General features: G+C 41.8%; 1 protein-coding gene across 2 annotated transcripts in view; it reads left to right on the top strand.

Moving 5' to 3' along the window:
- Positions 1–12,364, top strand: part of dnah2 (dynein, axonemal, heavy chain 2) — a 62,704-nt gene that overhangs the window by 27,405 nt on the left and 22,935 nt on the right. For both annotated transcript variants that reach the window (XM_088015468.1, XM_088015469.1), the window contains exons 39-57: positions 1,058–1,210; positions 1,343–1,468; positions 2,041–2,259; positions 3,137–3,254; positions 3,986–4,122; positions 4,408–4,545; positions 4,651–4,809; positions 4,885–5,037; positions 5,505–5,596; positions 5,687–5,882; positions 7,132–7,356; positions 7,477–7,581; positions 8,212–8,400; positions 8,521–8,606; positions 10,143–10,273; positions 10,390–10,539; positions 10,648–10,815; positions 11,078–11,238; positions 11,390–11,529. In XM_088015468.1, coding sequence (XP_087871594.1) covers positions 1,058–1,210; positions 1,343–1,468; positions 2,041–2,259; positions 3,137–3,254; positions 3,986–4,122; positions 4,408–4,545; positions 4,651–4,809; positions 4,885–5,037; positions 5,505–5,596; positions 5,687–5,882; positions 7,132–7,356; positions 7,477–7,581; positions 8,212–8,400; positions 8,521–8,606; positions 10,143–10,273; positions 10,390–10,539; positions 10,648–10,815; positions 11,078–11,238; positions 11,390–11,529 — 2,846 coding nt within the window. The remainder of the gene's footprint in view (positions 1–1,057; positions 1,211–1,342; positions 1,469–2,040; positions 2,260–3,136; positions 3,255–3,985; positions 4,123–4,407; positions 4,546–4,650; positions 4,810–4,884; positions 5,038–5,504; positions 5,597–5,686; positions 5,883–7,131; positions 7,357–7,476; positions 7,582–8,211; positions 8,401–8,520; positions 8,607–10,142; positions 10,274–10,389; positions 10,540–10,647; positions 10,816–11,077; positions 11,239–11,389; positions 11,530–12,364) is intronic.

The raw sequence follows: 12,364 nt of genomic DNA, 5'->3' as shown, positions 1-12,364 counted from the left end.
GCCTACAAGGTACTTGTTAAGCTAAAGGTTCTGTATTGATATTAGCTAGTCATCTTTTAGCTAACATTACCTGCATCCAACAGCTTCACTCAACAGTCGGTTAGTTTGGAGGGAAAAACTGTGAAAAGTTCTTTGCGTTTTGCTGGTTTGCTGCCGTGATTCTAACACAAACCTACGTAGCTCCGCCCAGCAGCAGCAGGTCTCCTTCACAGGTGTAAACCCAGCGCGAGCGTCGTAGAGCTCATGTTGCGTTTAAAGGCGGCTCGGAAAAACAGGTTACAACATGTTAACAACGGATTAAACAGTTTTAACTGCTGATAAAAGTGACAGAGGACACAAATATGGGAAGTGTGGAAGCCTCTACTGTATCAAATTGACATAGGAATAACAGGGAGTTGGCCATTCTAAGGTAAAAACCCAGCGCATACAGTGTTCATGTTTTGTTTTTGTTTTTATTCCCCATCCAGACCCGCACCCCCCCTGCAATGTCACGGTGCCCTCCCTAGGGGGCGCGCCCCACAGTTTGGGATCCTGTGGTTTATGCTAAGACTAAATAACACACAGTTGAATCCTATGTAGAAAACCAGTGATAAGTTGTCTAGGATTTCCTTTGGAATTATCATTCTATAGATAACTTATCGTTTTCAGGTGTTTCTGTGCTGAAGGTTTTGGAAAACCATGTTTCATTTTCCTCCCACTTCACAATTATGCACTACAACTATTTTATCTGTCACACAAGATGCACTAAAATTAGTGGTTGTAATGTGAGAAAATGTTGAAAAGTAATATGGAGACTACACTGACTAATGAAGCACATTTATTAAGGAAGACATTATCTTGTACAATGTGTCCATGATGCAGACTCATTTAAAACATTTTCTTTAGTTTAGATGATATGTAGGCACATTAAACTGTGAACACCTCAGAGCTTCTGCATGCAAAAGAAGCATTAATGAAGTTAACACAGCAGATTAACTGCCTGTAAAATAAATTATCTTCTTTTCCACACAGGACAGACTTGTCATGTTATTTAATGTCTATTATTTGTGTCTATTAGCTCCTGGCTAAGAAGGTATTCACACTCTACTACCTGGCAGTGCAGCAGCTCTCCAAACAGGATCATTATGATTTTGGTCTCCGCGCTCTCACCTCTTTGCTTCGCTACGCCGGGAAGAAACGGCGCCAATCCCCCAACATCGCAGATGAAGAAGTAAGTCTCTCTGAAACCTTGTGCCCAGGTTGTCGCAAATTATGGACGCATGCAAGCTTGAAAGATGCAGATGTATGAGCAAAGCGATAAAGCAGAAACACAGTGGATGACTCTTTGCATGTCTGTCCTCAGATTCTTCTGATGGCCATGAAGGACATGAATATTGCTAAACTGACCTCTGCAGATCTTCCACTGTTTAACGGCATCATCCAGGACTTGTTCCCTGCTGTGGAGACACCTGTTATAGAATACGGCACGGTATGCAGTTCACATTAACACTAATCTGTCTAAAGAAATACTAGGAATGCATTTGTTTTAGAATTTTGAGGTCCACTTGTGATCAGTTTTATTCATCAACTCGTAATGTTAGGCCTGTACCTGCTGATACAATGTTTAGCCAATTCATTTTCAAGGACTACCGTATAAAAAGATAACAAGTCACACTATTTTAACAAAGTCAGGTTTTTCTAATGCGATAAGAAGTTGACATTTTAAGATGCCCTTACCTCTTTGTGTTGTGTTTTTCTATTTAAACTTACCTTTTCTCCAAGATTCCCAATTAGTTGCCTAACGTTCATATTTCAGCATGTTCTCTTGTAGACACTTAAGCGCTGAAATGGATTTAACAACAACTTAAAATATTCAGCCTTTCTGTTATCTGCTGAAAATCTTAGTCTTTCTTCACCGGACCTAAATGTTGCAGGAAATAACTAACTTTTTGTGTTCTTCACTCAGTAGCGGTGTCGCCATCGATGAGTGTTGCCAGTGCAGCCTGTTAGAGCCTGGGGTGCATTAAGTGATTGGAAAAATATGATTTTCTTTGACTGTAGTTGAAGGAAGCTATCGAGACGGAGGTACGGCGGATTGGTCTGCAGGTCACTCCTTTCACAGTGACTAAAGTCATTCAACTTTACGAGACCAAAAACTCCCGGCACTCCTCCATGCTGGTTGGCAAGACGGGCAGCGCCAAGACTGTCACCTGGAAGATCCTGCAGCAGTCCCTCACAGCTCTGAACCAGAAAGGAGAACCCGACTTTGAGATAGTTCACGTACGTTTTCAGCATTTGCATATTCTCAGTCGTAAATGAGTACGGTCTTAACACAGATTTTGTTTTGTGACTTAGAAGAGAGGAGCAGAGTCTCAAGTAGAAACCTGCAGATTATAAGACTAACATAAACATGTAATGTTCGCAGATTCCCCCCTCTACCCCGCCAAAAATATATATAAAAAAATAGGCATAAGTGAAAAAATGAACACACTGAAATCTTGAAAAGTTTGGACAATAAAAAACACTCATCCTTATCAAGGTAAAATCTAAGTAGCTAGCACAGAAAATGTATTTTATTATTATTATTATTATTATTATTATTATTATTATTATTATTATTACTACCACTGCTTCTTTGTTTTGTTGTTAATATGCCAAACCATAGTTCTACCAATTTAAAGGACATTTAAAAATATTGTGAACACACAGGAACTGATAAGTGTTTAATCACATAAAGCAGCAACCCTCTGCCAGAGCCTGGTCTGGTTTTAGACCAACAGCCTGCAAATGTATTTGCAGATATATATATATATAGTGTAATTTGTCATTTGCTTTATAGCTAGTTTGTTTACTGTAAAGCATGCTTCTGTAAGAGTGAGCAGCTAAAATAATAATTAGGTCTCACCATAGAAAATTAATTTAGCTGCTGACCACCAGCAAAATGCTTAAATTACTACAAATGATGAAGGGATAATTAGTGTTATTCATTCGCCTTAATGTTAGGCCTGAAAACCAACGTCAAGTCTCTTGTTTGTGCACACAACCTTGGCCAATATCACTGACTCTGATGTTTTTATTTTATTTTAGAGTGTGAAGCTGATAGTCAGTATTAATCTTAACTTGTGCAGGTTTATTATTGTTTTCCAATTCTCCACAGATCTATCCCCTGAATCCAAAGTCGATGAGTCTCGGGGAGCTGTACGGAGAAAACGACCTTTCTACTAACGAGTGGTCCGACGGAGTGCTGTCCTCCCTCATGAGAACAGCCTGTGCAGGTACATCTATCAGAAAAATACCCCCACAACACACACACACACACACACCCATGTTTACACAGAATACATAATGAATCAACACCCAGATCTCACCTCTAAACTCCAGCTGAACTGGATCAGTGTACAATATGGCAGAGGCCATTTGTTGAATGGGAGAGCGTTTTTGTAGTCGTGACATCAGATGGAAGACCGAATGTGTAAAGATTCATGGCCACAGGTGCAACAGATGTAGCTCAAATAATCAGAAAAGAGCTTTGTGATTCAGTGCAAACTGCTGCTTTGAAGCTTTCTCTGGGAAAATGTGCTGCTCGGCAGCTGCTCTCAAGGTTGATTAATTTATCATTTATTAATGTTGGTGATTCGCTGACCCTTCATGTACTGTCTTTGTAATTTTTGATCAACAAAAATCCCCTCACAGAAAAAAACAAGATGGCAGAATGCTTTTCTTCTCAATCTTCTCGGTCTTATTAGAACTAAAACGTCTTATGAACATTTTCACACAGCAGTTATTTCCTAAATGATTTTCTTGCATTTTTCATTAATTTTTTTTGCTTAGCACATTAAGCTAAAGGGCGGTGATGGACACAGCTGAATAAAAAGTCATCTGCGCTGCACCTAAAACACTGATCACTTTAGCTCAACCCACCAATCTTAGCTTGCAGTTCAACAGACTCCAAGTTGTTTGCCGCAGGTAGCTTCATTGTCTGCCACACTGTGTTTGTCCACCTTAGAGGAGACGCCTGATGAGAAGTGGATCCTGTTCGATGGGCCCGTGGACACCCTGTGGATTGAGAGTATGAACTCTGTCATGGACGACAACAAGGTGCTCACTCTCATAAACGGAGAGAGAATCTCGATGCCCGAGCAGGTGAGAGCAAGAAAGAGTTCACCTTCATCCACACATTGGACAAATGCAGACGTTTACTTTGTTTCTTCGCTGTCTCAAGTTAAATAAAACCAGTCTTCTCTTGTTTTATGTCAGTTATAAATACCAGAAGGATTTCTGTTTCTAAATGTCACAGTTGATTAAATTATTATGGTCTTTGAAATCAGAAGTTTGCATGTATTTCCTGAATTACGTGTTTTTCTTCAGACAAATGGACACCGTATGGGACGGCACACAGAAATATTTGTGGTATTTATTTTGTCCAAGGTGTCTCTTCTGTTTGAAGTGGAGAACCTGGCGATGGCCTCTCCGGCCACCGTGTCCCGCTGCGGAATGGTCTACAACGACTACGTTGATCTTGGATGGAAGCCATTCGTTCAGTCCTGGCTGGAAAAGCGCGACCCAGTACCACTTTAATCTTCCTTTAACGTCTAACACAGGACTTTAAAAACCTATATGATTATTAAGCCCTTTTCTGACCTGATAATCGTTTTTTTTTTTTTTTTACAGGCTGAAATGGAGCATTTGAAAACTTCCTTCGATAAATTTCTGGAGGTCACTTTGAAGTTTAAGAAGGCCAACTGCAAAGAGTTGATCCCCATAAACGAGCTCAACGGCGTCGTGTCTCTCTGCCGGCTCTACGACTCTCTGGCCACACCCAGCAACGGGGTACGCCTCTGTCTTGTTGTCGGGTTGCGAATAACACTCTGGCATTTGTACAGAAGTGTTTCTTTTGTTTTCCAGGTGAATCCTTCAGATACGGAGAACCTGGAGAGGGTGGTGGAGCTCTGGTTCACCTTCAGCCTCATCTGGTCCATCTGCGCCTCCGTAGACGAGGACGGACGGAAGAAAGTGGACAACTTCATACGATCCATAGACATCACCTTCCCTGTCAAGGTCTCGTGAGGAGTCGAGTTTTGGGTCACAAAGTTGTGATTTAAGCTTCATTTATGGTTCAAGAACACGTGTCATGTTTTAGCTGTTGCTAAATATGTTAAGTTTAAAGATGCTGACACCTTTCAAGAGTTTGTTAGCCAGGATCTGTCCGTTTTCTGCTCTGAGATATAAAAGTGTGTAATAATACAATGCATCCATTGCTCCCTCCAGCAACTTTTTCATTTGTACTTTGAGGAGCAGTGGGGGGGCATTCAGTCATTCCTTGTGCTGTAGTTCTGATACCGGGAAGTAAACGGACCTGCATGAACAAATATCATCTGCTTCTACACACGGGTCTAAACTTTTCTGTACATCATAAAGTGTCTTTGAAAAAAAGCCTGTAGGAAGCCAGTCTTGGAGCCTGAGAGACAACAGGTCATTTTGTGATGTCCTCACACCTATAACTCTTTCAATATGAACTCTTTTAGGACACAATTTATGAGTTCTATGTGGACCCGAAAAATAAATCCTGGGTGCCTTTTGAAGAGCAGCTTCCCAAAGGCTGGCGCTATGATAATAAGTAAGTATCTTGCTGCTCCCTCTTTGTTGCCTACGCTCTTCTTCCTTTACTTTTATAATAATAAAGGGCTTCCATACGTCCTCTCTGCAGCGCTCCATTCTATAAGATTATAGTTCCTACGGTGGACACAGTTCGCTATCACTTGCTGGTTCAGGCTCTGGTGTTGAAGCAGCACCCGGTGTTGCTCACTGGACCGGTTGGCACTGGAAAAACCTCTGTGGCCCAGAACGTCCTGCAGGGCCTAAGCAAAAGGTGGACTGCTCTCACTATCAACATGTCTGCCCAGGTCGGTCTTTGTTTTTTTTGTTATTTTTAAATATTGTTTCGAGTAAGTTTTTAAATTTAATCCGAATGATAATTTATGCTCGACGCTCCTACCCTAACCTGCACATTATCGGGATGATTTGTAACACCTGCGTGTGTGTGTGGGTGTGTCTGTGTGCGCGCGTGTGTGTGTGGGTGTGTGTGCGCGCGTGTGTGTGTGCGCGCGTGTGTGTGTGCGCGCGTGTGTGTGTGTGCGTGTGGGTGTGTGTGTGTGCGTGCGTGTGTGTGTGTGTGCGTGTGTGTGTGTGTGCCGCGTCACACAGAAAGCTGATCCACCTTCACCTGCAAAGCGAGAGCCTTTAAAAATGACTGATGACAGATATTACCCATACTCCTGCATGTTTCGGTGTGCATGAGTGCATCCGCCTGCATCCTGCCACATAGATGTTAATACGCTCCATCTCAGCAACATCACAATTTCAGTAAAAGTCATACATTGTGCCAAGGTCCCACCAGTGGGCACGGTTATTACTAGACGGCTCTGATGAAGGGCTGCAATGATGAGGGGTACTCATAACCATCACACACCTTTACGGCTATTACAGTTATTATCATGCACTCTTACAGCCCTCCTGTCACGTCCATCACTGTCACCGCCAGCTTTTTTCACTGGCAGCTCGCCTGGACAGAAGAGATTCTAACAGAGCACATCTGCTTTATTTTACATTTTATTTTTCATTTACACAACCTGGACCTTTACATTTTGTCATGGATAAAAGCAGGTTTTTTTTGGGGTTTTTTTTTTCTGAAATTACAGCTGCAAATCTTCTGCCACGGTTGTATTTAGGTTTGGACTTTGACTAGGTCGTTCTGACTCACAAATATTCGTTGATCTAAGACAGGGGTGTCCAAGCTTTGCGTCACGCGGGTCAAAACTGTCAGCTCAAATGTACTGCCAAGAAAATGTGAAAAACTAAAATCACTAAAAATGTTGTCTCGGGAGGCTATTTGGATGTTTAACCTACTTAATCACAAACTAAGCATGAACTATTTTAATTTAACAAATAAACAAATCTGATATATATGATATATATTTTTTTTATCCTGCTGACCTTTGCAAACATCCAACAGATTGTCAAAAAAGCAGCCAGTTAGCAGCTACATGCTCTGTAAAAATCAGTGTCATGTAGGATTCCTTGATTTTAGGTATTCACTTCTGAAGAAGACTGACTTAACAACAGCTTGAACTGTTTTGTTTATTTTGTACCAAGATATCCTCCAACAACATCCAGGCCATCATAGAGAGCCGAACAGAGAAGAGAACCAAGGGCATGTTTTACCCGATAGGCGGGAAGCAGATGCTGTGTTTTCTGGACGACCTCAACATGCCGGCCCACGACACGTTTGGCTCCCAGCCGCCGCTGGAGCTGCTGCGCTTTTGGATCGACTACGGCTTCTGGTACGACCGCCAGAAGCAGACGCTAAAGTATGTCAAGGTGAGAAGTGATCTGTCGAGGAAGGTGGAGCGGAGGTCTGCAGTCCAGTACGTCGGGGTGTAGGGTGTCATTTCATTCCTGTTTGTGACGGACGTCTAATTCTCAGTTTATCTGTGTCAGGACATGTTCTTGCTGGCGTCCATGGGACCTCCTGGTGGAGGGAGGACTCAGATCTCTGCTCGATTTCAAAGTAATTTCAACCTCATCAATATGACCTTTCCAAGTGTAAGTTCTGCTTGTCTCCATATACAAATAAAGAGTTGAGTTGTGTGTTTTTTTTCTGCTTTCATAATATCAACAATTATATGTTATATATTATTTCATTACAATTTTGTTTGATCATGATAAAGGAAATATGATAGTATCAGATTCTGACATATTGGAAGATGCAGGCAGTCTATTAATAACACCCTACAATTTCAATGTTTAAATTCAACAAATTGGGGATATCATATCATTTGTAAATTTTTTTGTGTATTTGACTTAAGGTATCTGAGTTTTTATCATTAATCCAAGTGTTTTTGAACTCCTTCATTGATTTTCACCAAGTAAGAGAGGTTTTGGCTGTTGCTTTATGTTAAATAAATACTAGTCAATAAATATTTTTGACATTTATGACAAAGTTTATAAATCATAACAAAACTTTTTGCACCAGTCTGGTCTGTTCACATTTAACTGGAACTGCACCAATATATGTTACAAGCAGAATAATCAACAAGTCACGTCAAAACAGTAAGGAAACATGCTAACATTAGCCTAGCACTTCCGCTAAGTGCTGCAGATGGTTCTTTCCAGGTTTTTTTCTTTTTCTTTTGCTCCTTTAGCGATTTTTATTTTTGACATCTCTGCATGCAGGAGTCCCAGATCAAGAGCATCTTTAGCACCATGCTCAACCAGAAGCTACAGGTCTTTAGGGAGGAGGTGAAGCCTATTGGAGACTCTATAACTCAGGCCACTTTAGAACTGTACAACTCTGTCACAGCGTCCTTTCTACCCACTCCAGCCAAGATACACTACCTCTTCAACCTCAGAGATATCTCAAAGGTACACGCACAGAACGGGCCGGAAACCGATTCACACACACACACAAACACACACACGCACACACACACACACACAGGGTTTTCAGGATTGTCCTTCGAAAATATCTGTTTTTATCTCTAGGTTTTTCAGGGTTTGCTTAGAGCTCACCCGGAGTACCAAGATACTCAGAGTGACATCATCAGACTGTGGATCCACGAGTGCTTCAGGTAAACTGAACATCTCTCAAGGCTGTCGTAAGTTAAACTCGTACAAATAAAAAAAAAAGCATCTCCATATAAGTTAGTTCATTTATCTATTAATCCCTCCAGTTTTTCACAATTCTGCAGTTGTCTAAATTCATGCAAAATCTACAGATCCCCATATTTATTTGCGCTGATGCATAATTGTTCATTGACGCAATTAATGCAGATTTTCCGCAAAATCATCGGGTTTAAGTGACTGCTGTTTCTCACCTGCAGGTGGCAGTATTTCTTACTTTTACCACTTTGCTGCCTCAACTTTACTTGATGTCAAGTTACAGTCCGTGATTGACATGGCGAGGAGCCATTTAAGATGGCTCGATTTTTGATTTTATACATCAGAATAAAAACTCATATTTTTTGTTATTCTATCTTTAAATTTTGGAAGTGGTTGAATGAGGGGAAAAATGCTAAATTTCTAGCAAATATTTTCAAAGTAACACCACACAATCAGTGATTAATAACAAAAGCAATCACAAAATGCTGGTGGAATTGATTAAAACAGCTTTTACATGTTTTCATGTTGTAAAAATTCCACACGCACGCAAACACACACACACACACACACACACACACACACACCCGTTTTTGCCAACAAAACTTTTATTAACCTTTTTTGATTTATTGTAACACTATTTTCTTCAAAAATTGACACCTTTTTTATACTTATGTGCAGGAAACTTTAGCTTTCTGGGTTTAAAAGGTTGCATGATGGTTATTCTCTACCACAGGGTTTTACCATTCCTTTTGTCAATCCTGTCCTGAATGTTTCTCTCATCACATCACAGTGGCATGTTTTGTTTTGTTTTGTTTTTGTTCCCAGTCCTCTGAGATTCCCTTCGTACATTTATCAAAATAAGACTCAAATTATTCCAAATCTTGTTGCAAACCTGTTCTGAAAGAATTGCACGTGTGACACGTTTTCCCAACTTTTTACTCCAGTTTGTCCACACTGTTTGATTCACTCCGAAGAGTAAATATGGTCCTGAGTATGGAGAAGATCATCCTTGTCTCCACGCATTTTCCAAAATCTTGCCCTGCTTTTTTTTTTTGGGAAAGCAGGAGTGCTCAGTCCATTTTTTTGTTTTTTGGTTGTTTTTTATTTTGCTTTGTTTTCAAGAAGCAACCATGACTCCATTTCTCAAATTTCCAGTAGAAAGGCAGCTTACATAATTAAATGTCATCACATGGGATGCACATAAAATGTCAGAAGGGGAAGAGCGAAGATTAAGTGGAAGTAGATGCTTGTGCACCAGCATGCCCAGGTTCTGTCCTTCTGGGGAAATATTGGCAACTCTTTTTCTGCTTGAAGTGGCTAAACTTTGTTCTCAGGGATTGCAGCAGATGTTCATTTACATATAGAACGTTATTTAATGTGACCGCAATTTGTGCTCAGGAGAAGAAAAAAAAAAGTAATGGTATTAAATTCAATGTTCGCCGTCCACTAATGCAATATTCTTAACGTGTGTGTACAAAGGAGTTTCATTCAGTGTTTGCTTTCAGGGTGTTCTCGGATCGACTCGTAAACCAAACTGACGCAAATACATTCATAACTCTCCTGGAGGAAAAACTGGCCTCCCTCTTCAATCTCACTTTCCACGGCATCTGTCCGACCAAACATTCACCCGTATTTGGTATCTTCGTCACAAATGCCACCCCAAAATAACTTTATTACACGTTCAATTCATATTATAGCGAAGGTAGGATTATGAAGGATGTTTACAGTGGTTTGTTTTTTTGTGCTGATCAGGTGATTTTATGGGTAGCGCTGGCGGATATGAAGACATTGTGGATATGAAGAATCTGAAGAAGTTCATGGAAACCCAGCTTACTGATTACAACCATGCACCCGGAGTTGTTCACATGGACCTGGTGCTGTTCAGAGACGCCATCGAACACAGTATGTCTGCAAACACGACTCGCAGCGTCTGAGCTTTCCACAATCCTGGTTGCCAACATGTGAACTAGTTGGAAGCCTTGATGGATCCACAGCCTCTTTCCTCCACAGTAACCCGTGTCGTGCGTGTGATCAGCCAGCTGAGAGGCAACATGCTCCTCATTGGCATCGGGGGCTCCGGCAGACAGAGCCTCTCTAAGCTGGCCGCCTTCATCTGTGAATACGAGGTGTTCCAGGTGGAAGTGACCAAACAATACCGCAAGCAAGAGTTCAGAGAAGGTAAGACCAAGCCAACAACTTTACCTTCCAGTGGTGGTTATTTAATCAACGAGCGCCCTCCTTCCACCTCAACACACAGGAAGCCCAACTCCTCATTAGCTGCTTATCATAGCATAGCGTGTTTAAGTTGCCCCCTCCCTTATGCCGCCCTGGGAAACCGGCCGTATGTCAAAAACCGTCGCTAAATACACACACAGATATTTGAGGGACTGAAAAATATTTGAATAGTCAAGGCGTCCTCTGTGTCTGTGTTTAATTTCAGACATCAAGAAGCTCTACCGTTTAGCTGGGGTGGACAACAAGCCCACAGTGTTTCTCTTCAATGACACGCAGATTGTCGACGAATCCTTCCTGGAGGACATCAACAACGTCCTGAGCTCTGGAGAGGTTCCCAACCTCTACAAGCCGGATGAGTTTGTAGAGGTCTGTGTTGTCTCCTCGACTTCCCTCTCCTCCCTCTAGCATCTGCCACTTTCACTAACGATTTCAACACAACACATCTCGGTGTAAGTTGAGTCAGCTGACTGTATGCCTCATATTAATCAGCTCTAGTGTTTGCTTTGTTTTGTCGTAGGTGTGTAACGCCCTGTCAGAGTCTGCCAGGAAAGACAACGTGGTGGAGACTCCTGACTCACTGTTCAACTACCTGATTGAACGAGTCAGGAACAACCTGCATATCGTTCTCTGCATGAGCCCAGTGGGAGAACCCTTCAGGTGAGTCTGATGAACGGCTGGGAATACGTTCACAGCATGTCTGCTTTGAGGTAATGAAGGCTGAAAACAAGAAGAAGTCAAAGTTTCGTCCAAGTAGCCTCCATTCACAAGTATGATGGAAATGGTCTGTCCCTCTGTTTTTGTTTTTTTTTTTTAATTTCACAATAAAAATGTGCAGGAAGCTACAGAAGAGGCTCAGCACGTAGCGACCTGTCAGCCACTTAGAAATTCTTATCCGTTCCTCCAGAAAGTTATTTCTCCTCCTGCACATTTCACATCCGTCATTGAAGCAGATCACGCCTCGGTGCCCGTCTGCATTAAAGTCAGGATTAAGAACTAACTAAGAGACAAAATAATGATTTAAAATGTTTCCCAAGCAATCACAAGAGTACTTGGAACTCAGTCAAAGACAAAGCATTTCAGCGATGATTATTTTTCCATGTTTTGATACGGTGGTCGGAAACACAGAGAGAACACAGAGCAGCTTCGAGTCGACGGGAGCAAATAAACTCACAGGAGTGATTTTTGCAGTGAGGAGGCTTGTTGTTACGGCAAACGCCACTGTTCATAGAAAAAAACACTTCTTCCCCCCGTGGCGTTTGTGGCCCACAGGACGGTGACCACACATGCTGCTGCTAATTGGACTGGCAGCTCTGGCACTTTCACATTGCCACGGCTAATCACCACTCTCTGTGTGACCTGTTGTACCACACAGCACACTTTGCTTCCCCTCACCGTGGGAAGGGCCAACGTTGGTTTGTCTGAAGCTTGTGTGGCGTAGTAACAGCTTGCCTATGTTATTAACCCCTGTAACTAAATGCAGTTTTGTGGATGG

This window comes from Poecilia mexicana, unplaced genomic scaffold, assembly GCF_051168715.1.
Source record: "Poecilia mexicana isolate PSO_F unplaced genomic scaffold, ASM5116871v1 scaffold_18, whole genome shotgun sequence".
NCBI classification, from domain to species: domain Eukaryota; kingdom Metazoa; phylum Chordata; class Actinopteri; order Cyprinodontiformes; family Poeciliidae; genus Poecilia; species Poecilia mexicana.
This window is presented reverse-complemented; position numbering and strand designations above follow the sequence as displayed.